This window comes from Acomys russatus, chromosome 31, assembly GCF_903995435.1.
Source record: "Acomys russatus chromosome 31, mAcoRus1.1, whole genome shotgun sequence".
Classification (NCBI taxonomy): Eukaryota; Metazoa; Chordata; class Mammalia; order Rodentia; family Muridae; genus Acomys; species Acomys russatus.
Window position 1 is genome coordinate 17,807,412 of NC_067167.1, and position 25,813 is coordinate 17,833,224.

Genomic DNA, 25,813 nt, shown 5'->3' on the forward strand with positions numbered 1-25,813 from the left:
GAGTCTGTCCTTGTGTCATAAAATTATACCCCAGGCTTAAAGCACCCAGTTAGCTCAGTTGCTAACCTGCTTCCCAGTGCAGGAAGCCCTGGTTTTGATCCCTAGAAGGGCGTGGCCTCAGCGCTAGGGAGGTAGAGGCAAGCGGATAAGCGATTCAAAATCACCCCAGCTACATTGTGAGTTTTAGGCCAGCCTGATGGGCGCACGAAACAATAAACAAACCAACCAACCACACATCAATATCAACTTGAGGGCATTCCCTATGTTTTCAGCAACAAGAAGTGAGTCTCCTTCCCAAAAATTTCGGGTGATTTTAAAATTAAAAATAACACTTCTGCTTTTTGTTGTTGTTGTTGTTAAGAATTTTCTTTTTTTCTTTTGTGGCATTGGGTTTTGTTTTGTTTTGTTTTGTTTTTCAGGGGTTTTTCGGGGTGACTGTGTGCATGTGTGCCTTCAAGACAGAACTGGGGCTGGGTTGGTGTGATCTGAGTTGTGGGCAGCATGGCTCCAGAAACAGCCTGTTGTCCACAGCACTGGGAAAGTGCAGGCTGTGTTTCAGGCTTGGGAACCGAGAGCTTGAGGGCTACAGCTGTACGTAGCTCAGTGGGAAGCGCTTGTTGAGCCTTCGAACGGGCCCCAAGTTCAATAACCAGCCCGTCAAAAAAAAGAAAGCAATGGTAGTAAGATAAGTAGCCCGGAGTTTTTATTTGTTTCAGAGACAGGATCTCATCACGGAACCCTGGGCTGGTCTATAATTTGTTATGTAGACCAAGCCGGTCTCAAAACCTCACAGAGATCTATCTATTTGCCTCTGCCTCTGCCTCTGGGATGCTGAGATTAAAGGCGTGCACCATCGTACCTGGTGGGTGCTTAGGTGTTAATGTCTTCTTAGGCGCTTATCAAGATATAAAAAGAGGTAGCATGTACCTGTCCTTTACGGAGAAGTTCTTCTGCTTTTCAAGGGTATGGATAACAGTAACTAGGAAGCTTTTATTACATATCAGGGCATCCAAGGCTGTGAGACGCTCATTTTTGTCATTGGCGTCTCTGTTCTGGAAAAACAAACAACATAATAACAGTGTAGCACAGGAGATACCGTGCGCCCTATATAAGCTGCAAGTCAGAGAGTAGTAGATCCACAAAGGGTTTTCCAAGACAATGAGTTATTTAATATTGAACCCTGGACCCAAAATACCCACAATAAAAATTCAAAGTAGTAGTAACGGTGGCGACAATGACGAGGGTAACACTGAAAGTCAGACAGTCACCGAGCTGAAAATGAAAACGCAGAGACTTACGTGCATATCTTCGGTGAAGATGTGCGTGAAGCCACCTGACTGAGGAGAAGAGGAGACTTTTATTATTCAGAACGTCCAAAGGAAATGAATAGTGTGTTTCTGCTATAATACCCAAGTCCGTTTTAATAAAGCCACGGTGCTATTTGCTAATCTGAAGAGCCCTTGGGCTTGGGCTCACTGCATCGCCTCCAAGACACAATAAATAACTATTACGCTCTCAAGAAACACCAGTGGCCTCTGGAAGCCTCTAAGAACAGTCATCAGTGTATATGAGCTTCTTCTTCTTTTTTTTTTTTTTTTTTTTTTTTTTTTGGTGGATTATATTGCGTTTTTAAAAGAACTGACATAAAAGCTAAAGAACTGGTGGTGGGAGAGTATGGGAAGGTCAGAGCCCTTGTCAATCAACTGACCCCTCAGGATGAGGCCCAGACAGCAATGACATTCTTAGGTAAGTAATATCTACTGTCCCAATAGATGGCATCCTCAAGAAACAGGAAGAATGTGCGTTGTACAAGTGTGGGAATCTGGAGCCAAACTACCTGGGGACCAGCTGGGACTTATCACATGCTGGTCACGTGTCTGTGGACAGGTTATTTAACCTCTGTGACCGACTTCCCTCATCTGTGAAATGGAGGCCGCAACGGCTCCTACCTCATGTGAGCTCGAAATGAGTGAGCACAGAGCACACAGCCTGTCCACTGTGACTGAAGTTTTTATCCCTAATTTTAAAAAAAAGTCTTGCATACTATGCTGTGTGGTTCCTAAACACAAACTTTTACATTTTGAGGTTGCTTTTTGAATGCCTCACAAATCCTATTGAAGTTAAGAATCGTATTTTATTTTATTCTATTTATTTCTTTTTGGTGTTTTGGGACAGGGTCTCACATTATAGGCCAGGCTGGCCCCAAATTTGCAGCAATTCTCTGGCCCCCATTTCCCAAAGTCTGAGATTACAAACATGTACTCAACTACAAACATACCCAACTCAAGATTATAATGTAAAACCATACATTCAAACATGCATATCTATGTCTGTCTGTCTGTCTGTCTCTCTCTCTCTCTCTGTATCTCTCTCTCTCATTGAAACTCTGGGTAAAACTTGTGTCTTATTGGGTAAATTTTTCCTGCAGAGAACCTCGTTTCATACTTTCAAATGTGTTAGCCAAAGCAGACAACCTCAAATTATTTTGGTCTACTCCATAATACTTTTCTAGGGAACCAACCTCATGCAAATTTCCAGTTTAAACAGCTTTTTGTAATTAGATTTACTTATAGGGGAGAGAGGGGGCATGCCACTGTGTGTGTATGTGTGGGGGGGGGGAGGAGAAAGAGAGAGAGAGACAGACAGACAGACAGAGCAGGAAGGGAAGAGGAGGAAGGGAGGGAGGGGGGGCAACTCTTAAGCGTTCTCTCCTTCCATGTGGGTCCTGGGGATTGAACTCTTACTGTCAGAGTTGCTGGCAAGCACCTTTACCTTCTGAGCCACCTTGTGGCCAACAATTCATTCTTGGCCTTCTGTTGGGAAGTGGTACCCTGGCTCCCTGGCTCAAGGCTCTTTCCTCTTTTCATTCAAATTTCATTCCTCCAAGAAATTAGATATATTCTTTACCCCATGTCTTCTATTTTCAGAAAACAACAGAAACTAGTCTAGCCACAGGAGGACCAGAAGTTCAGGGTCATTCTTTGTGACACTGGGAACTTGAGGCCAGCCTGTACTATCTGTGGCCCTGTCCCAAACAATAATAAGTCCACCTAATGCAGCAGTTCTCAACCCGGTGGGGGCAGGGGCGGGCCTAATGATCCTTTTTGCAGGGGTCACATGACCCTTTCACAGTGGTCACATATCACTGTCCTGCATATCAGGAGTTTACATTACAATTCATAACAGAAGCAGAATTGCAGTTGTGAAGTAGCAACAAAAAATAATTTTATGGGGTCTGGAGAGGTGGCTCAAAGGTTAAGAGCACTGTCTGTTCTTCCAGAGATCCTGAGTTCAATTCCCAGCAACCACACGGTGGCTCACAACCATCTATAATGAGATCTGGTGCCCCTTTCTGGTGTGCAGGAGTACATGCAGACAGAATACTGTACAAATAATAAAAAGAAATAAATAAAAAATAATAATTTTATGGTTGGGGGGGGGGTCAGCACAACCTGAGGACCTGCAGCATCAGGAAGGTTGAGAACCACTGCTGTCATGAAGATGAAACTTTTAAAACATAAAGCCAGCAGGTAGGCAGGTCAGTGAAGCGGGAGCAACCATGCCCATGCTGCCTTGTTCTTCGCTGTCTTGGAGGAACTGACAGTCAAGCCCTCTCTGGAGCACCCAGGCTCCAGGCCCAAGGATTTGGCTCAATCAACAATTAGTGCCCAATTAGCACTCGGCCACATCTGCTGTGGGTGGCAAGCAGCCTGGTCTTGGGGTGCTGCCTTTCCCTTCCTTTCTCTTTCTTACTATAAGCTCAGTTTTGACTTACGTTTCCTTCACAGAGCTCTGAAGAAAAACAAAAAGCAAAAAACATCCATCCCTGCTAGTTTCTACTTGGGTCCTCTCTCTTACAAACTCCTCTGACTTCTGGCCCTTGTGACCTCCCATTTGCTTTTCAATACCACACTGACCCTTGAGTTAAATCAGTTTGGCTCCTGGAGACTATTTTTCTGTTGCCCTAAAATAATGATGCATTATTCCAGAATTTTCTTTCTGTTTGAGACACACTCAGCTTGCAACAGTGTACCTTGACACTCATCACTCCGCGCTGTCCTTGATTAGCGACTCGAGAAGACAGGAGAATTTCTTTTTCAGGCCACAGATTATGCTATTCAGCACTCAAGGGCAATCATTAACTGTAAAAGCCCACACAGTATTCCTCTTGACTCTGGAAACCTCTGTTATTTTATTGCTTTTAAATTCTTAATGGGGGAAATCTCAGAGAGCTGGGAACTAGGACTCGTGATGTAAGCTTCTCAGAGGCCCTGAGCATCACCCTGACTCAGGGACATGAATTTCCCTCCCTTCCCCGGGCACAGCAAATGGATGCAGCAGCAGACAGCAAGTCTTGGTGCCTGGTATTCTTGGATACCAGGATAAGTTTTTTTGTTGTTGTTGTTGTTTTGTTGTTGTTGTTTTTAAGCTGGTTTGTTGTTTGTAGCCTTCTTGATTTATAACACTAAGGCTTAGCTCCCCAAATATGACAGGTATCTTGTGGCAGCATCCTACACTCCTGACAGTGCCTTGTATGTCATAGTGTCCGCTGCTAGGATCGTAGAGAAACTAAAGACCGCTCTCCATACGTGCCCCTGTATCCTAGGCTTCTGGCCAAACAGAGCCAAGAAGTTGCTAGCAAGACGATTCGAACCCCTTCCTCGGCTTGAGAAGAGATTTCTGACTTTGGTGTCAGGCCCAGATCTAAGTACGGTCACTGGGATCGATGTGTTCCACAGTTGGGGTGGGTTGGGGAGAGTGTCTTTCTGGGGCCACCGGAGCAGTATGGCGGAGCTGAGGCTAGTAGGACATGGGAGTGATGGGACACAATGAGCAAGTGGCTTGACAAAGGCTTGGCGTGGTGAACGAAGAGGACAGAGCAAGTGAGGAAAAGGAGGTGTCAGAACAGAGGTGAGACAGTCCCCTCCCAACGCAAAGGGCTCTCTGTACACTCTAGAACAACTAAAACAACAATTCATTTCATATACCTGTATCTATTAAACAAGGAAGCTACAAACCAAAAAAAAAAAAAAAAAAAAAATCCACTAAAGAAAAACTGCTGAAGAAGAGACCATTAAAACCTCTACGTGGCTAAAAAAAACACCTGCCACCGACTCCACCTCCCTGCATGTCCACTTTTCTTCCCTTTCGGCTGGTCCTGCTGGTCGTTTCCAATTGAGAAATAATAGTGAGTAATCTAGGAGCAGCGGTGCAAGTCAGGCAGATAAACACAACAAATTGGCGAGCCCACAATTTATTGATTTTTAAATGAATTAGCTCACTTCCCGGCTAACAGATTCAGTTCGAAGCGGGTAGTAAAAAATAAATAAATAAATAAATACATCAAGCAAAAAGCATCATTCTAAACTTCTACTTGTTACCCGGCAAAGAGTAGTTGCCAGTAGCCTGTTGCTGCTCTCAACCCTAATCAATGCAATTAAGAATTACCCTCTTCCCTGCTCGGCTTGAACGTAAGGCAAGAGCTTGCATTATTATTCAAGGCTCAACCTGAGGATGATGATCAATGTTCTTTACCTCAGGGAAGAAAGTTCTCAGGGCAAAATGTTTGTAGTCAAGGAAGGGTACAGTTCCGAAACTATCAACCACATCCAACTTATCCATCTGAAGCTCGGCAAAGCCTGCAACACAGAACCCCAAGAGCAAGATTTTAACTCCACAAACAATGGAGAAGATCTTCTGCTGTTTTGTCTAACACAGACTATGACCTTAGTTTTCACTAAAGAAGAAACAATAGATAATTACTTGGTTGGCTGCAGAGAAGAGCTGAAAGAAAACACAATGCCAGGCCCAGACACTGCTGTTCGGTTTATCATCTATTATACAAACAGTTCTCCGTGTAAGGGCAAGAATTAAAATTAAAGTGAAGTGGGCTTGTTTTTCTCAGAGCCTACCATCACGTATCTCTTTCCGGAGTTCGCTCTCCAGCAGCTCCAGCTGTTGGCTCTGCTTTCGACTCAGCTCCTTCGACTTGTGCCTGGTCACCACCACAGCCACTAAGGAGACAGAGGTGCCATGTCAGGTTGGCATGGAAACACGGAAAGGAAACCGGGGCGAGTGGGGGGTGGGGTGAAGCCAAGAAACAGGGAGAAAGATGAAGAGAGAATTAAGCATAGAAAATAGCACCTAAGAACTTTATTTTAGCGCAGGGGTTCTGGCTTGGCTTCAGATACCTGGCCTAGTATGTCCTAGGGCCTGGGTTCCATTCCTAATGAGACAGACAGACAGACAGATAGACAGACACACACACACACACACCACCACCACCACCACCACCAAACCAACAAAAACCAAAACTAAAACCAAACAAACAAAATAAAGAAAAACAGAAACAAAAAACCCAACAACAACAAAAACCAAAAACCAAAATGAAGAACAAAAGCTAGATTTTATTAAAGGGACATTTCCATAAAAAGGTCATTCTAAAGAGGAAGGCGTTAAATGTAACAGAGAGGGGGAAAAGCACTCATCTTAAAGTGAAAACGAAATCAAATAACCTTGGCTTGTAACCAGAGATCCCAGTTGGCTGGACCGTCATGAAACAAGCCAAGTTTTCCTACAGCCACTGGCCATGTATATTGTTCCATTCTTCCCCCAACATCTCTAAACATCTCTGGAGAAATAAAGCAGCCCTGCAAATGCATAAAGGAGCCACAGAAGGAAACCTTGCTACAGAAGGCTAACTTGCCTCTTTTTAAAAGGGTGATCTAACAGGCAAGTCATCGGGAGCCCCCAGAGCTGATGGCCTCCATGGCTGCACCATCTTGCTCAGAACCGAGCCATTTGGGTAGTCAGTGAATGCATCCTGGGTTTATATCCCCACTTTCTCTGTCCTTTCATTTACTACCTCTGTGTGACCCTGAGCAAGTCCCTCAGCACCTCAGTGCCTGCCTGCTTTATGGTAAGAGCTGTGATGTAGAAAAGATTACAAGCAGTAAATCAAGAAATCACATCGACCCGAAGAACTGACAATTGCCAACTCTATATTCCAGACGGATCTTGCCTTTTAACAGATGTGACACAAAAGGGGTTGGGGAAAATGTTTGCAGTGAAAATACAAGGATCGGAGAACCTGTGGAAAGCCAGACACACCCTCAGCAAGATGGGAGGCAGAGACAGGAGACTACCCAGGAGCCCCAAGGCTAGCTACTCTGGTGTATACAGGGTACAGACAAGATAGGAAGGTGAGGACCAGAACTACAAAGTTGTCGAGAGATAGAGATAGAGATAGAGAAAGAGAGAGAGAGAAACAGAAGGGGGAGGGAGAGAGAGAAAAGGGGGGAGGGAGGGAGAGAGAGAAGAGGGGAGGGAGGGAGGGAGGGAGGGAGGGAGAGAGAGATTGATTTTCTTTTTAAAGCAATTACACAAAAGAATGGCTACCACCAAGTATGGTTTGTTCAACACAGCTACATAGAATTCCTTCCTAGCCATCTTCAGCACCCCAGTATAATCAGAACTGTGCATTTTCAAAAGAGCTGATTCACACACTTACTCAGCCAGACAACCCCCTTACTTCCCCCAGGAGTATCATGTGGGACCATGGCTCCCCAGGAAACTACATTGGGCAACGCTGACTCAGCAGGTGAGGGGAGCTGCTTGCATCCACACAGCAGGGTGGCTTTCCTGGCTTTGTTGGTGGCAGGCTTAGGCTAGGTGTGCCTAGTGTTTTCACTAATGGTTTGACTGAATGGCTAAAGTATGCTTACCACATAGCTGCTGGTGACACATGCCTCCCTAGAATAAGTCAGAGTGGGATGGTTTTGAGAGGTTCTGCAAATTCAAACAAATGACCTTAAAGGACATAATGACCTCTACAAAGTCGAGAAGAGACTAGAAATTTCCAGAAAGTTACAAAGTGGTCAGAACTATCTGGCGAGGCCAAGAGCATGTTTAACAGCAGTCAATACTCAAATCGGAGCTCAGCATTTACGCAAGCAATCTCTTCTCCCTCGAAGCCTACGCCACCCAGGACTTTATTAAAATGTCAAGCCAAATTTAAGATTGCAAATACATGGCAGAGGTAGACAACTTGGGGAAAGCATTAAAAAAAAAAAAAAAAAAACCTGAAATAATCATTGACAAGGGAAAACAGGACTTCCAAAAAGCAAATTCATGACACCAAGCCAGTTAACTCACACAGGTCCATCGCCCCTCCCAGGAGTGTTAATTGCCCAAGGAAAAGCAGCAGGGCTAAGGCCTAGCTCATCTCTTACTGGCCCATGCATCAACATCTTAGTCAATGCTCAGTGATAACAAGGAAAACAAATTTGGAAACAGATGACTAAGCAAGGGAGGGAGGAGATACGAGGAAGCACTGGCCCCTGCCTCCATGCCCCTACAATGTCAGAAGGGCACTGCAGTTACCTAATCAACAAACAGGAAGTGCTGTTGATAAGGAAGGAGAAGAAATGGAATAAAAAGGTCATGAACTAAATGGCCGCAGCCACCCGATACAGAGATGGCTGGAGACCCCCTAGGAGGTGGTAGAGACTATGGTGAAAACCCAGGAAGTGCACACCCAGTCTTTAAGGGATAGTAGTTGCAAAGCTCTAACAATGGATGCTAGGTAAAAACTGGGGTCCAGTAATTTAGACTTTTCACACTTTCAACACAAACTTAAAATGTGAGTTATTTAAATGGCTGGGAGGGTAGTGGCACAAGCCTTTAATCCCAGTGCTCCGGAGGCAGAGGCAGGTGGATCGCTGTGAGTTCGAGGCCAGCCTGGTCTACAAAAGTGAGTCCAGGATGGTCAAGGATACACAGAGAAACCTTGTCTTGAAAACCAAATACAACAACAACACAAAGCATGCCATAGGACTCAATGAAGCATCTTGACAGGCCAGGTTCATGCAGTGGTAGTCAGTATTGACACCTCCGTGTCCACAGGAAACATGGCATGTTGGAGGGGACAACATAGACACACTAGCAAAGCCTGAGTCTCCCAGGAAAGACAAGACCTGGGGTGGGGAGGAGGTGATGTTGGTGGGCTGAGGAGGCAGAATGAGACGACCAAGTCATGAGGGTCCCTAAATGGACGTGTTTTCAAACCAATCCCAAGAATTTGGGGGCGCCAGCTGGATAGTTCTCAAACACCAAAGTACTGCATAATCTGCCTTTTTGTTTTGGTTTGGTTTTTTGTTGTTGTTAATGGAGCACCCTAAAACCCTGTTAGAAAGGTCTCAACGCAAAATCTTTTATTCTCTTCCCAACATTGTGACCTGGTCTTTCACCCATTAATATTGAACGGGAGCAAACCGCTCCCCAAAGCTGAAGGTCGGCCCGGCCGCCACGGAGAAGCCTCAGGGAAGTGATTTCTCAGACAAAATGAAAACAGGGGACTTACCAACAATGACAACCGCCAGCAAGATGGGCAGGGCGATCAGAAAGTACCACGTGGAAGGAACGGACTCCTGCTCCACATACAGTTCCAGGTTTCCCAGTTTGACCTGATGGCACAGATTGGCCGGGTTAGACCCAGTGCAGCCAAGCACCGTAGGCAAGCGCAGTGTCCTGGCAAGGTGCTGTAAGCTTCCCCCAGGATACAGAAGCTGCGGGGTGGCTGGGATCTGTAGGAGTGCTGGACTGGATCCGTAGGCTTTAAATATTGGCCCTCTTTGTCCTGAGCCTTACCAGTGCAGAGGTGGGCTAACACAGAGGCAGAAGGCCCCTGGCCTTTCTCTACAGGAGCAGTTCCATTTCCTTCTCTCCCCCAAGGGTGCTTCTGGTGGCGGAAGCCTTTGAATGCCATTTTCTCTGGTGAAAATCAGTTTGGCAAGGCTGACCATTGCATGATACCTGGAGACTTTTTTCATTTTCTGCCTTATCGGGGTGAGGGGGTCAGGGAGCTAAGCAAAACATAGAAACTAAACTCGACTCTTTCAAGATTTATTTATTATGTATACAATGCTCTGCCTGCATGTACACCTGCAGGCCAGAAGAGGGCACAACATTATAGATGGTTGTGCGCCACCATGTGGTTGCCGGGAATTGAACTCAGGACCTCTGGAAGAGCAGACAGTGCTCTTAACCACTGAGCCATCTCTCCTGCCCCAGGAAACTAAGCTGGAAAAGAGAAGGAACTCTACATCCGCCTTCTATCTTCATTGTTGCACACACAAGTGTTGAGGCATATGCAATTCCCTGGAGCCCTGGCTGCCCTAAGGAGGCACCAAACAAAATGACTGGAGTGATGGTAGACCTTGGTGGTCCAGCTTTTCTCTCATTGTAGGAGCTCAAGTTAGTCTGCCTCCAGCCTCATTCTGTCATCTCTCAAATGGATGTTGACAGGGCCTCCGGGTGTGGGCAAGGACCAAATGTCTCTATCCTATAAGACATCAGTTCACTCCATCTCTGTACTCACTATCTCTCTAGCAGCTGCCCAGAATAAAAACTCAAGCCCATGGTAATGACTAAAAGGTGCTAATAATCTCTGGCCCTCCCCATGAACTCTCTAACCTCCTCAGAACTGGGCGCCTTACTCCAGTCATGTTGACCCACTGGATGTGGATCAAATCTAGCCAGCAGGTCTGAAGCACAGGGAAGCCTCTGTCCAGTCTGCTCCTCCTCCTCCTCCTCCCCCTCCTCCTCCCATCCTTCCCCTCCCCTTCCTCCTCCTCCCCCTCCCCATCCTTCTCCTCCTCCTCTTCCCCACTTCCTCCTCTTCCTCCCCCCTCCTCCTCCCCTCTTCTTCCCCTTCCTTCCCCTCCTGCCCCCCCTCTTCCCCTCCCTAAGGCTCATGTCACTTTTATGAATACTTTCCCACCATCAGATATAAAGACATCTTGGGGTGCTCTAATTTCCCCTCTCCCTACTCATTGTCCTCCCTAAAGATTGGTCCTCACTGCGTGTCTTCACTGGGAATCTCCAGAAAGGCAGCTGCTCCTGCCTGCTTTCTGCTCTGCTGGGTTTTGGATCCCAGGGCAGGCAATTGGGAGCGTGCTGTGGACGGAAGGATGTAAGTATGTACCACCTTCAACTAGCAGGCCAACGTGTAGGCTTGCTTTTTGCTCATTTTGTAGCGGCTACTACCTCTTTTACCAAAATGATAAACAAGGCAAGGGCCAGGGAAGTCAAATGCCTTATCTAAGGCCACACAGCTGTTAAGCAACACAGCTGGGACATGAGTACATACTCACTATTGCCTTCAAGTATGATATGTTCTTTTGTGTCTTTTAGCCAATTATCATCATCATCATCATCATTATTGTTGTTATTATTATTATTTTATTACAAAGCAAAAGCTTGTTCTTTTCTCATTTTGTAATGCTGGAGATTAAACTTGGAGTCTTTTGGACCACGGGCAAGCACTCTACCACTGAGCTATGGCCCCCCCGTCTCACAGAGCTTCTTCTTCTTCTTTATTTTTTAATAGACTGTGCAGCACCTCTTACATTGGACACAGTAAAGAACACTCTGTGTGTGTCCCTTCTCAGAGGGCCCTCAGGGTGCCCATAGTGGAGGAAGCCACTTGCGGACTGTAGCTTACTGGGCCGCCAACAGAGGCTGGTGACACCCCTGCCTGTGCCTAAAGAGGCTTGCGCTTTGGGTTTCTACTAAGACTTGTCACCTCTGCATTTAGAGAAAGAGTGACGGCTCAGTCATCAGCGGGTCTGAAGATGCTGCGTGCAGATGCTGCGGTGTGAATGTACAGCTAGAACAAAAGCTATCAAGGCTCATTAGGATTATACACAATGGTGGGCTCGATGCTTTGACAGTCAAACAAGCACACGGATGGAGCTGCCTGCCATTCTGGTTGGAATTATGCTTGGGCTTGCAGTATCAGCTTTGTTGATCGCCTTCTATTTAAAGCGAAACATCTAAAGATGTATGAAGGATTCCATCCCAACCTGGAGGTTCGTAAGGGGATTGTCAAGGCTCAGGTACAGACAGCGAGTAATGCTTCCCAGTGACTTACACGGACTTTCTTAGAGGAGGTAGCAATGCTGTTTGCATTCTTGATGCTCTTAATCTTGCAAAGGATGGTTGTGAGATCCTGGTTTCTGGTGATGTTTTCAATACTGCAATTAAACTGTTTATTTTCCCCGTGGAAGAGAGTAATACCAATGTCGTCTTTGGAGATGTTGAAATTGTCATTTTCTTTCTGCAATTAACATGATGAAGATGAAGAACTCAGACAGCACATATGGAAACTCACATACCTTTCCAACCCAGGGATGGGAGCAGCCCATAGAGAAAAATTAAAGGAAGAGAGTACCAAACCAACAAACATACTTGGATTTTTACTTCCAATTCTGTGTCAATCTCAGATTCCACTCGGTACCCTGTAAATCTGGGGTCCTCGAGGTACTGCAGGGTTCCACAATCCAAGTAGGTGTCTTGGACTCTTAGCTTCACGGCAACATTTGTACGCCCTTTGGAGCTCTTTAAGTTGGGAGCTAAAAACCTGCAGGAAGTTGCCATGCAATATTCAGAGACCTGGAGAGAGGAAAGAGCCCGCTGTTAGGCACCAAAGAACAGCTGCTCTAAATGCTAAGTGACCTGGGTTACCAAACTTCTGTGGAATTCTGTCTTTCCCTCTGTAAAACCAGGCTAACCAGGCTAGCAACACGATGGATCGCATAGGATTAAATTAACCCTAAATGAAATGAGATAAAAATTCATTCAATTAAACGTGGGCTATAGTGAATGAGATTATATCTGCAAAAGTGCTTAGGGTCGGACAGGCACACGGTAAGCATTCCACAGATGCTAGCATACTTGACACAGTATCATTGGTATTATTGGCGGCCAGGAGAGGTGTCAGGTGATGTCATGGGGGTAGGGGAAGGAGGGTTTGCAAAGAGAAGCAGGCTGGGCCAAGGAGAAACTTTGGCTCAAAGCTCTAAGGATCCTCCCAAGCCTGCGTGGCTGAGTCCTGGAAATTGTAGGAAGGGAATCGAGAGCCACGGCCAAGCTGCTAACTTGCTTGTACCTGGTTGAGTCACCATGTGTCACAAGAGCCTCGGCAGAGGGTTAGCAAGAGTCCCTTAGCTGGGGAAGCTCTGGCGGAGGCCCCCTGTCAGCAGAAGTCCCTAACCACAAGGAAGAGGAAGCAGCTTTTTAGGCATAACAGAACATAGCAGAGACCCAAAGCCAAAGGACAGGTTGATTTACGAAGAAAGCCCATAAATACACTGCCATTTTCAAGGGTGCAGAGAGACCGACAGGGGAACGGGCAATGTAAGGAAAGGTTGGCAGGTGCTTAAAGGAGGGTGTGTTGGGGGTGTGGCTCAGTGACAGGAGGCTTCCCTAATAAGCTTGAGGCCCTGGTACTTAGCACTGTAAGATAAAGATGGAGGGAGGGAGAGCAGGAGGAAGAAGAGACTAACACTCATTTGGAGAAAAGGGTCAGGTGGGAGGACCTTTCCCTCTCTGCTTTCTCGAATCCTGAAGTTAAGAGCCAGCAGATGGAGGGCGTCCGTAGGTGGCCACATTAGGACAGAGCCAGGAACAACGAGGGGCGGGGGGGCATTGCAGAATGATGTTTTTGGTATGGTTCTCTCCTGCATGGCCCTGTGTGGTTTTCATCCACCCCCATCGCCAGTCCCAACCCAGCCTCTAGGTTCCAACCAAGCAAATGCGAGTGGTACTTCAGTCAAGAACGGGTAATTAACCTGTCTTCTGTGCCTGCCATCACCTCCTGCCTTCCCTGCCTGCCTTTCCAACCCTACCATTAGCACCTCATTTACTCAGTCTCAACTCCATCCACTCATACTTTCACTGGGACACACATCTTGCTTCTGGGACTCATAAGGTTTCTGAGATGGAAGGAACCAGAGGGCCTAGCACTTGTCATCACCTGTGCTGCCAGGTGCCAGCTTCCAATTCTAGGGCACGTCTGCCATCTTCCTTCATGAAGGTGGGGCTGGGGTAGAGGCGGTAGCTCGTTTACCCTTTGTTCTTGCTGGCAACAGAATGTTTTGCTTACTGTAGGTGCTCAATAAATACATGCTTGGTCAAGTGCCAAGTACACAACTGAATGTGGTACCATCATGGGGAAATGGCCAGAATCAGACACAGCGTGAGGCTGGGAACTGGCCAGGAAGTGTGTCAGAAAGTGGATGTGTGTAGGACGAGAATGTAAGAAAGATAGCTCAATATGCCTCCTATTTCTAGGCTTGAACACACACTAGTTGCAGACGGGACACAGCATTTGGCCATCCTCTGCTCTGCTGGCCCAGGCAGGAAGTGGCCAGGTGGAGTCCCAGGAAGATTGTTCCTTTCACATTAGAGAAAAGGAAGAAGGCAAGAAAAGAACACTCAAGGAGCATCTATAAGTGACAGCGTACCTAGAGGTCCCAAAGCGCAGCTTGGACCTACCCCTTCCTCATGGGCAGCCATGGCCTCAACCTATAGGCTCCTGGGGTGGGGATGGGGGGGCGGATTTCAAGGCTCTTCTCAGAAGACTGAACCCTGATGGGGACCAGTTCCATAGTCTGTCTCTACTAAGGGGACATGGTAGAGGTGGGAGGAAGAAAGTGGCCACATGGGACCCAACAAACAATGATAAGAGAATTTATGTTACTTCAGCCAAATTACCCGACCTCCCTCTGTGCAGCTGGCTCACCACCTCACAGGCTCTGTACATCCCATCCCAGCCATCCACAAAAATTTCCACACATATGGAAAAAGCATTACGTCGTTAAAGTGACTTGCCACAAGTCACACAGAACATGGCGGGCCTTATCATAGGAAATTAATTTCTGGTTCCTTTGTGTGGCAACCCCCAAAAACTTCAAGAATAAGATCTTTCTGTCACAGCACAGACAGGATATATCATATAAATAAGAAACACTTCATAACGCCAAAGTCACAAAAATGAAATACACTCCCCCTCCTTCCTGGAAAACACACATAGTTTAATATAAGGAAAACAAAATTATGAATGAAAATAACTCTTAAACTTACATTTATGTTTCCCTTTAGCTCATGTGAGATTATTAGGTTGTCAATGACATCAAAATTCCTGCCCTTGATGGTTATATTTTGCCCGCCACTGCAAGAAATAAAAAGACAAGGGTGAGCCATAGACAACTGGCACTTATGCACAGAACTATTATCTAATCCACAATTAATGTTAAAGCTCAGTAATATCTGGGAGACGATTAACTAATTTCAGTTTAAAATGTGAGATAATTTTAGAAGCCTTTACATGGTACTGGCTACAGACTCAGGATTTTAAAACACATACCTATAAAAATGCAGGTCAGATCCTATTTTAATTCTGGGAAAATGTCCCAAAATCTTTAATACAATTGGAGCTTTTTATTTTGGTGCTACTTTGTCACATATAACCAGATCATCTGCTGTGCCTTGAAAGCATTTCATGGCACAAAATCTCATTTGATTACTATTTCATCAATGTGAAGATGATCCGCTCTAACAATCTTCATGCTCAAATTTCCAACCTACCAATTACATTTTGTTTAGTGAGACGGGGAACACGTTGGACGAAGCTAAAATGGCAGGTGAGGCTAGGAGTTTGCGTTCTTGTTTGAGAGGGGGATGTTTCAGTGCAAAGGGAAGCTACGCAAATCTCACTGAAAGCAAACCGAGGGACTTTACCTAGTCTCAGTGTGTCAGCAGATACCATCAAAGTGGTCACTGGGTATGAAGCTATCCACAGCTCTGCCTCTTCTCATAGGTCACCAGACACTTGTTCTGGGGCCGAAACCATGTCAGACCCCGCACGGGCAGAGCTCCCGATGGTAAGACCAGGACACAGACAAGAGCAGACCAATGTGTGCAGGGCAGAGTGAAGGCAGTGGGGGTCCTGAGCTCTCCAGACACAAGGTGGCAAAGGGCCTGTAACGGCCACCTGACAACCTGCCTAGATGGCTAGAAAACCAACCCGGGAGTGTTCCAGAGGGCCGTCCATCCTCCTTGCTTGAAGTTCAAGGACAAGGAGCAGCTGAGACACACCGGCTCAAGACAGCCATGGTGACAGGACAGCAAAGGCCAGCAATGGCACGAATGAGGAAAAAACAGAACGTTGTGGTAGAAACCACCATATCGTGGGCCCAGCTATCAGGGAGCTAGGCATATTGTTTGAACTGTGCGGCCATGCCTCCATTCATCTCCTGTCAAAGGGCCAAGCCACCGTTGGTTTCTCAGGGTTTTCGTAAGATTTAACCAGGTCAGTAGATATACCGTGAGCATGCGGTGAGTGCCACATCCTGTCTATTTTTCATACATAGGGCATACTTAGTCTCAGGGCAGAGGGATGCATGCAAGAGTCTTGCTTTTTGAAATCCCAGTCTTCCCTATACCACTCTATCGGGCTGCAAAGTTTGCATGGAGATGCCCTGACCCCCAGTTAGTCAGAAGGAGGCTGAGGGTAGAAAGACTGAGGGGCGGGGGTGGGATGATGCCATTCACACACACGCTCAACATCTCCTGACCTGAGGTAAGGTCATAAAAGAGGTAATGAGAGCTCAGTGAGTTCACTAGGGGTGGTGGGGGCTGGGGGACTCTAACTGATGGTATTCTGAAAAGAGTTAGGGTACAGCCTTAGATGGAGAGATGGGGGGGGGCTGGGGGGCGGCAGGGAAGACAGCTCCCTGCAAGCAGAGCAGAGACCATGCCTCAGAAAGGGCTACACTTCCTCTTACAGATACACAGTTTTACAACCTAGAGAAAATCTTCCTGTGCTGTCTAAGATGGCCACTGTGAATGCTCCACTACAGCAGGTTAGCAAACACGGCCTCTTCACATGCTCTTCTTAAATAATAATATAAAGGATTTCTTCTCTCTTTTCTTTCTCATGGCCACCTTCCCCCCACCCCCTGCCAATGCATGGCCTGTGGCTTTATCTAGAGAGCACTTGAAAAAATTAGCTTCATGCCATCTGAGATGAAGAAAAATCTCTTTGGGGTTATACTCCAAAAATCTGATGTGAATTTAAATTTGACTAGGGAGAGACCATTTCATACACACACACACCTCCCCCACCCATTAATATATTGGATTTAACTAAAAGAGTTTATTTTGGAATGTCTAACTCTCAAGGAGGATCTTTGAAATGTAGAGGCTGCGTGTGGGCTCCAATATTTCTCCCAAAGCATTCAAAACAACTGACCCCAAATGGTAGAAAATGAAAGCTATGAGAGAACCCTTGTGCCAGGAGCAGGAAGGGCAGACCGTACAGAAGGGTACAGCAACCTGGGCTAAGAACAGTCACTGTGGTTGAACAAAACATCTGAGTGGTGAGCTTCCTTGTAGCCATGGCAAAATAAAATCAGGTAATGCCCACAGAGCTTATGTGACAACAGGACAGCCAGCTTGTTGGACGGTGAGCAGTTTTTCTAGGAGTAACTCCTGGGAGGAACATTGAGAGGGAGTTTAGGTGCAGCTACCGTCGCTGGATGGACTTGTGTGATGGACATGGTCTTATGCCCCTTTGGGGATGCAGACAATACCTGATCCAGGTGGTGGCAGGAACTATCCCGGAACAGTGTGGCAGAGCGATGTAGGACAGAGCCCCCGCAGAAGAGCAGATCCCGCCGTCGAATTGAATGCAAACGTCTTTCATTTCTTTTCGGCTCGATGGAAGCGAGAATTTCATATGTGTGTCATTTAGTACGTGGCTAACCCGGATCCTAGAAAGGGGTCAGGAAAGGCACTCTTACACGACACAGACACTTAGCACAGTTGATTGCTTAAGGTGACAACCTATGAATTTCACTTGAAGATGGTCAGGGACAGTTGACTGGTCAAAGGGTCGGGTATGGCTCGCTCAGACTGGGTTCCTTTCTTTTTGTGCATCTCTCTCTCTCTCTCTCTCTCTCTCTCTCTCTCTCTCTCTCTCTCTCTTTGATCTGCATTCCCTCAGAAGTGCGGATTGAAGGAGAAGCAGTTCCCTTTGCCCTCAGAAGTCCTAGGGCCAGGGCAAGGAGGGCCATCACACTAAATGAAAGGGTTAAGGTTAACACTGTGAAGCATTGTGGGACTCTCCTGCCTGCTAGAGACACACTGAAGGCTCTAGGAAGTGACACTTCCTAGATTTGATTTTAAGACACTCCAGCCATTATGCCCTCTGCCCCCATCACTTCCATGGGGAGGGGGGGAACAGAAGGAAAAGACAAAACAAAACTGGGGGAATGTCCACAAATTTCAAGGTTTTAAAAAGGCGTATTTACAAGCGTCTTTCTTATATATGTGCTGCCATTTCCTTAATTAAAACCTTTTTTTTTTTTTTTTTTTCCAAAAAAGTAGTTTCAGTCAAGCACGAAGAAGGTATGTCCCCAAACAGACCAAGCAGTTCTGCCCTTCAAAGAGCCGAGAGCCTGCTTCAGGAACCCCAAAGTCTTGTCATTGAAGGACATGGGGCTAGTTAGTGCCTCTCGAGGGCTTCCAGACCAGGGATTAGCTGGGACTCTGCTATGCACTCCTGACACCCCTCAACAATCAAATCAACCTGTCTGTGACAGTCCCACTGCACACTTGAGTGACTCTTGTGGCTACGAGTCTCTAGAGCACACACATTCACACCAAGTTGTGTTTGCTACCTGCTCAGCTCAATGGTGCTACAGGAGGCTCTGGTTTCCCTACTGAAAGGCTATTAGGTGTGTGATTATTAACCCAACCACTATTACTACACCTCAGGAGAAAGCGGATTTGAAAGACTTTAGCGGAGGAGGTCTCCCTCAATCACAGACATAGGGGAGGGGAGAAGGGGGGAAGTGGGAGGGAGGGAAGAATGGGAGGAAACAGGGGAAGGGCTAACAATCGAGATGTAATATGAATAAATTAATAAAATTTTTTTTAAAAACGCAAAGAAAAAAAAAGAAAGACTTTAGCGTCAGTTTGTACATACCCTGCCTCAGATGTATATCTTAAGACTTCTGTTTATTTAGAGCAAAGCTCTAGGAAGCTTATTTTCAAGCCATTAAAACACAAACTTGTTTATACATTTTTTTTTTTGAAGGTGAGAGGTGGGAATATAGACCATTCCACTACTGCACTCGTCTTTTTTCTCTTAAAAATAATCCTTCGCTTAAAAAAAAAAAAAAAAAACATGGTAACTGAGTTCTTGGGATTTCACAGCAGGGCCCAGGTATGAGATTAACTGGGTTATTACGTCGAATGCTTGTGAACTTGGGTTCATCGTGCAGATGTGGTTGGTGGGACACTGCATGCAGAAAAGGTCTCTTAGTCGTTTAATTTAATAACCGTGGCATCTCAAGATGCACTCAGAATGGAAATGTGACCATAAGGAGCCAGAAACAGGCAATGCTCCAAAGATGACTTCTTTCGCAGTGAGGCTGATTGCCTTCCGTTGAGTGCACAGGTGTCTAACGCCACAGATTTCGCCACACAGAAATGAGAATTTTTTTTTTTTTTTGCGATAAGGTATTTAACCAGGATAAATGGCACACATAAGCTACCTAGGTTGCGTCGATACAGGCTTTAATGTGCGATGATTTACTCTGATACAGAGGAAAGCCAGTGATGGGTAGCTTTCCCCATCTAGACCCTGGGTGTCCCAGACTTACTGCAATGGGGGGTGGGGGCAGGGGGCGGCAGGGGCGGGGCGGGGCCAGGGGCAGTGGGGAGGGGCAGCGATGTGCAGCCCGTGAATTAAAACAGATAGTTCGCTAAATAAGTATGGCAGATCAGAGTGCTCTACAAATCCGCTTTGGCAGATTGTCTTAAACGCATTTCCACGATGAAAATAAGCTCAGCATTATGGTTCATGTTGACTGCAACATTTTTTATTTTTATTTTTATGTTTTTTAACTTCAAATTAGTCCAAACTTATAAAAGTTAACAAACAGAAAACTAAAGTTATCTGACATGGTGTTATTATTACATAATGCCAGTATTCTACCACCTCCCTTCCCCTGGCCCAGGAAGGTCTAATAATTCACTTAAGGGTATTAATGAAAAGTCAGCTGGTATTTGTTTGGGGCATTTTATTTTTACTACTAATCTATATCCTAATAATTTAATTGCTTGAAATAAAAATCAAGCCAGTCAAGAGAAGAAACCTACAATGAACAATGTTTATACTTCTATTTTTTTTTTTTTCTTCCCATTTCAGGTAGCATACTGAAGAGCGGTTCCATGGCTGTCCATCAGTTTCTATACTAAATATCTAACTATATCTCTAAGTTAGTTCCATTGTAACGTGTGTGTGTGTGTGTGTGTGTGTGTATTTGACTCTGTTTTGAAAACCAATCAAGGCTCCCCCTGAAATTGTTGTAGACTAAGAATTGGGGGAGGGAGGGAAAGTAACACACAGCCCGAGTCTCCCACCTGCACTTCAAATGAATCAAAATAAAAATCTCTTGCTCTTTGTAATCTTAATACATAAACTACTTGACTATCACGTGGCTACAGAAGGCGCAAGCGCGTGCTGGCGTTGCTTTGGCATAGGCTCTTGACCAAAGACCAGGCCTGACTCTTTCTACTCACACGTCCTTATCACATGTGCTGCTTCCTTTCAGGACCATCGCGATACTCGACGCTTGGGTGAAGTTGGCTCCCGTAACTATCACATTACTTTTCCCTAAGGTCGATATTTTCTGTGGCTCAATGGCCTTAATGTAGAAGACCTATTGGAGATGAAAGATCAAAACAGCAGATCAAAGTGACAAAATGGCACCACTGCATACACACCAGACACACACACGCACACACACACACACACACGCACACACACACACACGCACGCACACACGCACGCACACACCTGTTGGTGTGCTGCGGTTCAAAGAACTCACTAGGAAATTACATTTTGCAAACACAAGCAGACAGTGTGTAATGGAATCAATGAATTCGAGGAAGAGGGTTGAAGATTTGTGACTCGCGACATGTGACAGCGCGAGGCCAAACCAATTAGTCTTTGTCTCACAAGACGGTGGAGAGAGCAGTTGGAGAGCCCCGATATTCTGTCTGAGGGGTGGGCTGTCACTCGAGTTGAGGCAGGCTCCCTGCCTTTCCATCTCCTGAGGCTCCTGATGTTCAAGGAAAGTGAAGACAAAGGAAAGGCGGCCCCCGCACCCCCGCCCCAGTGGAGGCCAGCCAGCACAGACCCATCACTCAATTGATATAAACGCCAATACGGTGAACTTAATTCCCTAGAAAGGAGTTTATATTTTTTTGTTTGTTTCAATTAGGCCGTTCCAGTTTTGTGGGGGGACGGGGCTCTAAGAAATCTACCAACTTTAAGCCACTCAGTATTAAAAACTTAGGTGAGAAAAAAACCATTGTGAACAACCATGCAATCTCCGTGACTGGCAGTTACCACACTCTGTGTGACCACCCACTCTCTTGCTTTCTCTGACCTATATATAATCAAGACTGAGTCCCGCCAGGTGTGGTGGCGCACGCCTTTAATCCCTCTGCACTCGGGAGGCAGAGGCAGGCGGATCTCTGTGAATTCAAGTCCAGCTTGGTCTACAAAGCGAGTCTAGGACAGCCAAGGCTACACAGAGAAACCTGGTCATGAGAAAACCAAAAACTAAAACCAAACAAAAAGACTGAGTCCCATGAGGTCACCTGAGGCCTAACTTCTGTAGGATTCAGGCCTGTGTCCACTTCTCCCCTTGCAAGTTCTAATCCATTTCTCCTACAAATCCCAAAGAAGTCAGGAGTCATTTTCTCTTTTCTTTTCTAACACTATAATTTATATGTATATGTGCGATCAGCTGCTTCAGACACCAGAGGAGGGTGTCAGGTTGTCTACAGCTAGAGAGACACCTGACACTAGTGCAGAGAATTGAACTCGGATCCTCTGCAAGAACAAAAAGTACTCCTAGGGCTGGAGAGATGGCTCAGAGGTTAAGAGCGCCACCTGCTCTTCCAGAGGTCCTGAGTTCAATTCCCAGCAACCACATGGTGGTTCACAACCATCTATAATATGATCTGATGCCCTCTTCTGCAGATAAAGACCCATATAAAATAAATAAATAAATAAATAAATAAATAAATACATAACTAAATCTTAAAAAAAAAAAGAAAGTACTCCTAACCACTGGGGACGTCCCTTCAGGCCCCTGTTTTCCCCTTTCAAGGCAAAACAACCCAATTTCCTCATTCGTCTCTCCTTCAAACGCTACCATCTTCTTATTCTTCTACAGATCCTCTCTACTCCAAGATTCTGGCCAACAGAAAACACAGTGGATCTCGGTGCGTGTATTCATGGTCACACCCTTAGCATTCGAAAGTGACCAAATTGTCCAGAGAAGCATCACTGTGTCACACCGGGCCAAAGCACAAAGGTTGAGAGCAGCCATTTTGTAGGATGAAGTCCATTAGGAGGACACTAAGTCCCTGGCCCAGCTTCTGTGGTCACTAAGCATTTGCCTGACCCCTGCTGTTCCAGGTGACAGAAAGGTGGTCTGCTGCTGTGAGGTCCCTAAGAACAGCCCTGCTGGTGTACTGCACTGACCATCCCACTGAAACGAGCACCCTCTCACTCTGCTGTCTTGGCAAACATAGGTGCTATTATGGCAGAACAGTCATCGCTCATTATCACTATGGATTGATTTTGCAGATTATGGTAAATCCATCATTCATGTCACCACGGCGATGATGTAAGTGGCAGGGAATTGATTCCCGTGGTAGACTTTATTTTAATCACTTTAAAAAGGACTTTAGCCCTGTATTTATTGAATCCCTGAGAGCCCGAAAGGGTCACTTTAATTATTCTGTTATACTTGACTGCATTTTATGGGGGGCTGCTAGAGTGGGTACTTGGGATTGGGGGGGGATTAGCAGCGACTTCAAGTTAAATCCCTTGCAAATGTCAAGTGTGTGTTGTATAAGAAGGCTTACTGTGCAGCTCTGGAGGTGACAGCCAAGTGATCAAGTACTTATTGGGGACCTACGGGGTAAGTGCGGGATGAGTGTGGGCATGGTGTATGTTCAGACTAGACCAAAAGCCTGGGGGTCAAATCCTGTCTGCTGTTTTTGGATGTCCCAAGGGTGGGGGGTCAGGTGGGGTGGGGTGGGGAGGGGCGGGGAATGTCAAAAAGAGAATAGAATTTGAAACCCATAAATGCACGTCACATGCCACCATCCAGACGCATGTGTCATCTCCAGCTGCTTCCAGCAAAACTGAATAGTTACAACAGGAACAGTGGAGCCGGCACAACCAAAAACACACACACTGCCTGGTTCTTTGTAGAGCAGAGGTTCTCAACCTGTGGGCCACGACCCTGAGAGAGGTCAAACAGTTCACAGGGGCAGCCTGAGGCCATCGTAAAACACACACATTTACGTTACGATTGATAATGGTCGCAAAATTGCAGTTATGACTACAGAAAAAAAATTTTATGTTTTGGGGCCCCCACAACATGAGAAACATACTAAAGGGGTCACAATGTTACGGAAGGTTGAGACCCACTGTCGTGAGAACATTTGCAGCCCCCGTTCTGTAAGAGAGCACTGTCTTCTTAGAGAAACAAGGGGTGTCTGTGTTTAAATATTTTTTAAACCGTGCATGTGTGTAGATGTTTGTGTGTGCATGTTTGTGTGTGTGTGTGTGCGCGCGTGCGTATGTGTGCATATTTGATTGTGTGTGTGTGCATGTGTATATCCTCAACTTCCACCTCGCTTGCTGCTGCATACACTTCTGGGGACTCTCCTGTCTCTGCTGCCCATCTCACTGTAGGAGTGCTGGGATTTCAGCCTTTGGCTTTCCTTAGGTTTCGGGGCCCTGGAGACTCAGGCTGCAAGCGCTGCCTGCTGAGCTGTGCTCCCGGACCGTAACTCTCCTCTACAACAGGCAACACATTACTTTCTATGCTTCCTATACTTATACTGTGGTTGTCTGACAAAGCAAAAATTAAAAACCTGCTACGCACATGCTACTTCCATGTTCATAGTACAAGATAAAGAGAGCTGGTAACTACTGAAAACAAAAGACCAGTTACATTCTACTTATAAATGGGTCTAGAAATACCATCAGAGGATAACATCTTTTTAACTTCCTACTTCCCCTGCGGTAGATGCAGCCTTGCAACCTCACTAGGATTTTGATTTAAAATCTTACTGTTTAGAGGAGTCTCCATTGGTCATTTAGGACTAAGCCCAGGCCTGGCCTATCTGATGGAAGCAGATGCTTGTGGTTTGTTTCTCGAGAGGGCCAGATTAGTTATTCCCTTTGCCGGGAGAATTTTTCTTCATCTTAGTTACAAGGCTAAAGAGCTATGAGGATGACCCCACCCCTAGACAGTAAAAATATGTAAGAAAATGTTTTCGTTTTGTTATTCAAGATAGGACGGCTATGTAGCTATACTTTATGGTTGCAACAAGTCATAAAAATATTTTTTATATTTGTTGATGACTTTTTAAAAAACACAGTGAAATCAAAGGGGCAGAGAACAATCTTCCCACAATGTTTTTCACCCACCATACTTTAAATGTGACTTTAGATCTAATTCACAGGTTGACATGATGTAGCCAATCCTCAAGCTCACCTAGAAGAGTTAGTTGAAAACTGCTGTTGGGTTGGATACAGCCAGGGCCTCTCATAGGTCTACAGGGTCATCCTTTTTCCTATACCCAAGGTTTCCACATATGCAATCAAGACACCACAGACTATAACTGTCCTGGCCCAACACCCTCTTAATTTTTTTTTTTTGAAGATTTATTTATTTACTATGTATACAGTGTTCTGACTGTATGTATACCTACACACCAGAAGAGGGCACCAGATCTTATTATAGATAGTTGTGAGCCACCATGTGTATGCTGGGAATTGAACTCAGGACCTCTGGAAGAACAACCAGTGCTCTTAACCTCTGAGCCATCTTTCCAGCCCCCAAGGGTTATTTTTAAGTGATGATAAATTTTAATTATTTTGTTTAAAAAAAAAAAAAAAGAGCTCAGGTTTCTCATTGTTTTTATTAAGAAAGCACATGAGAAGCATCTTAATTAGGTGGTTTGTAGAATAACTGCTTATTTTTGTTATTATTATTTTTTAAACCAAGCCTTTATCAGATGTTGGAAAGTGAATAACCATCTGCAACAGTTCTTGAAAGTGTTTGAGACGACCAACTCTCACAACAGAAGCACCTTGCGCTGGCTGGTCTTACATCAACTTGGCAAAAGCTTGAGTTGTCTGAAAGGAAGGAGCCTCCGTTGAGGAAATGCCTCCATAAGATCCAGCTGTAATTTAGAGGACGGCCTAGCTCAGTGTGGGTTGGGCCACCCCTGAACTGGTGGTCCTGGGTTCTGTAAGACAGCAGGCTGAGCAAGCCATGAGGAGCAACCCAGTAAGCCCCACCCCTCCGTGCCCTCTGCTTCATCTCCTGCCTCCAGGTTCCTGCCCGGCTTGAGTTCCTGTCCTGACTTCCTTGAGTGAGGGACAGAGCTGTGGGAATATAAGCCAAATTAGCCCTTTGATCTTCCACTTGCTTTTGGTCATGGTGCTGCTTTGCAGCAATAGAAACTCTCTCTGAGACTCACCCTTTCTGAAGTCTGACACCAACACAACTAGAATTACTGTGGCATTCGTGGAGGAAAGACTATTGGAAAGAGATCCATTAGGAAGGCTCAGTAAACTGTACTCTATTCATCTGTTGGCGGGGGGGTGGGGGGGGAATCTGAATACAGTGAAGCTCTCTGTAGGTCTGGACCTGAAACAACACTTGGTAAAACATCGCTCAGATTTTCACTCGTGAAATTGGTTCAAACAGGACTGGATGAAAGTCACATGGATTCAAAACCGGCAGGAAATCTAAAGTCAAAGGACATAAGAGAGATGAAAGGTAATACAACTAATTAAAGGAAAGTGTCCTGTAGGGCCCAACGGGGGTGAGTATTTGGTTTGGAATTATTTAACATC

The 25,813-nt window shown here is 45.7% G+C and overlaps 1 protein-coding gene across 1 annotated transcript in view; it reads right to left on the minus strand.

Moving 5' to 3' along the window:
* Plxnc1 (plexin C1) overlaps positions 1-25,813 on the minus strand; it is a 153,200-nt gene that overhangs the window by 39,148 nt on the left and 88,239 nt on the right. The window contains exons 10-19 of the mRNA XM_051139846.1: positions 20,434-20,573; positions 17,436-17,615; positions 14,926-15,013; positions 12,250-12,453; positions 11,933-12,118; positions 9,362-9,464; positions 5,913-6,014; positions 5,536-5,639; positions 1,299-1,337; positions 928-1,052 (exon numbers count right to left, since the gene is read on the minus strand). Coding sequence (XP_050995803.1) covers positions 928-1,052; positions 1,299-1,337; positions 5,536-5,639; positions 5,913-6,014; positions 9,362-9,464; positions 11,933-12,118; positions 12,250-12,453; positions 14,926-15,013; positions 17,436-17,615; positions 20,434-20,573 — 1,271 coding nt within the window. The remainder of the gene's footprint in view (positions 1-927; positions 1,053-1,298; positions 1,338-5,535; positions 5,640-5,912; positions 6,015-9,361; positions 9,465-11,932; positions 12,119-12,249; positions 12,454-14,925; positions 15,014-17,435; positions 17,616-20,433; positions 20,574-25,813) is intronic.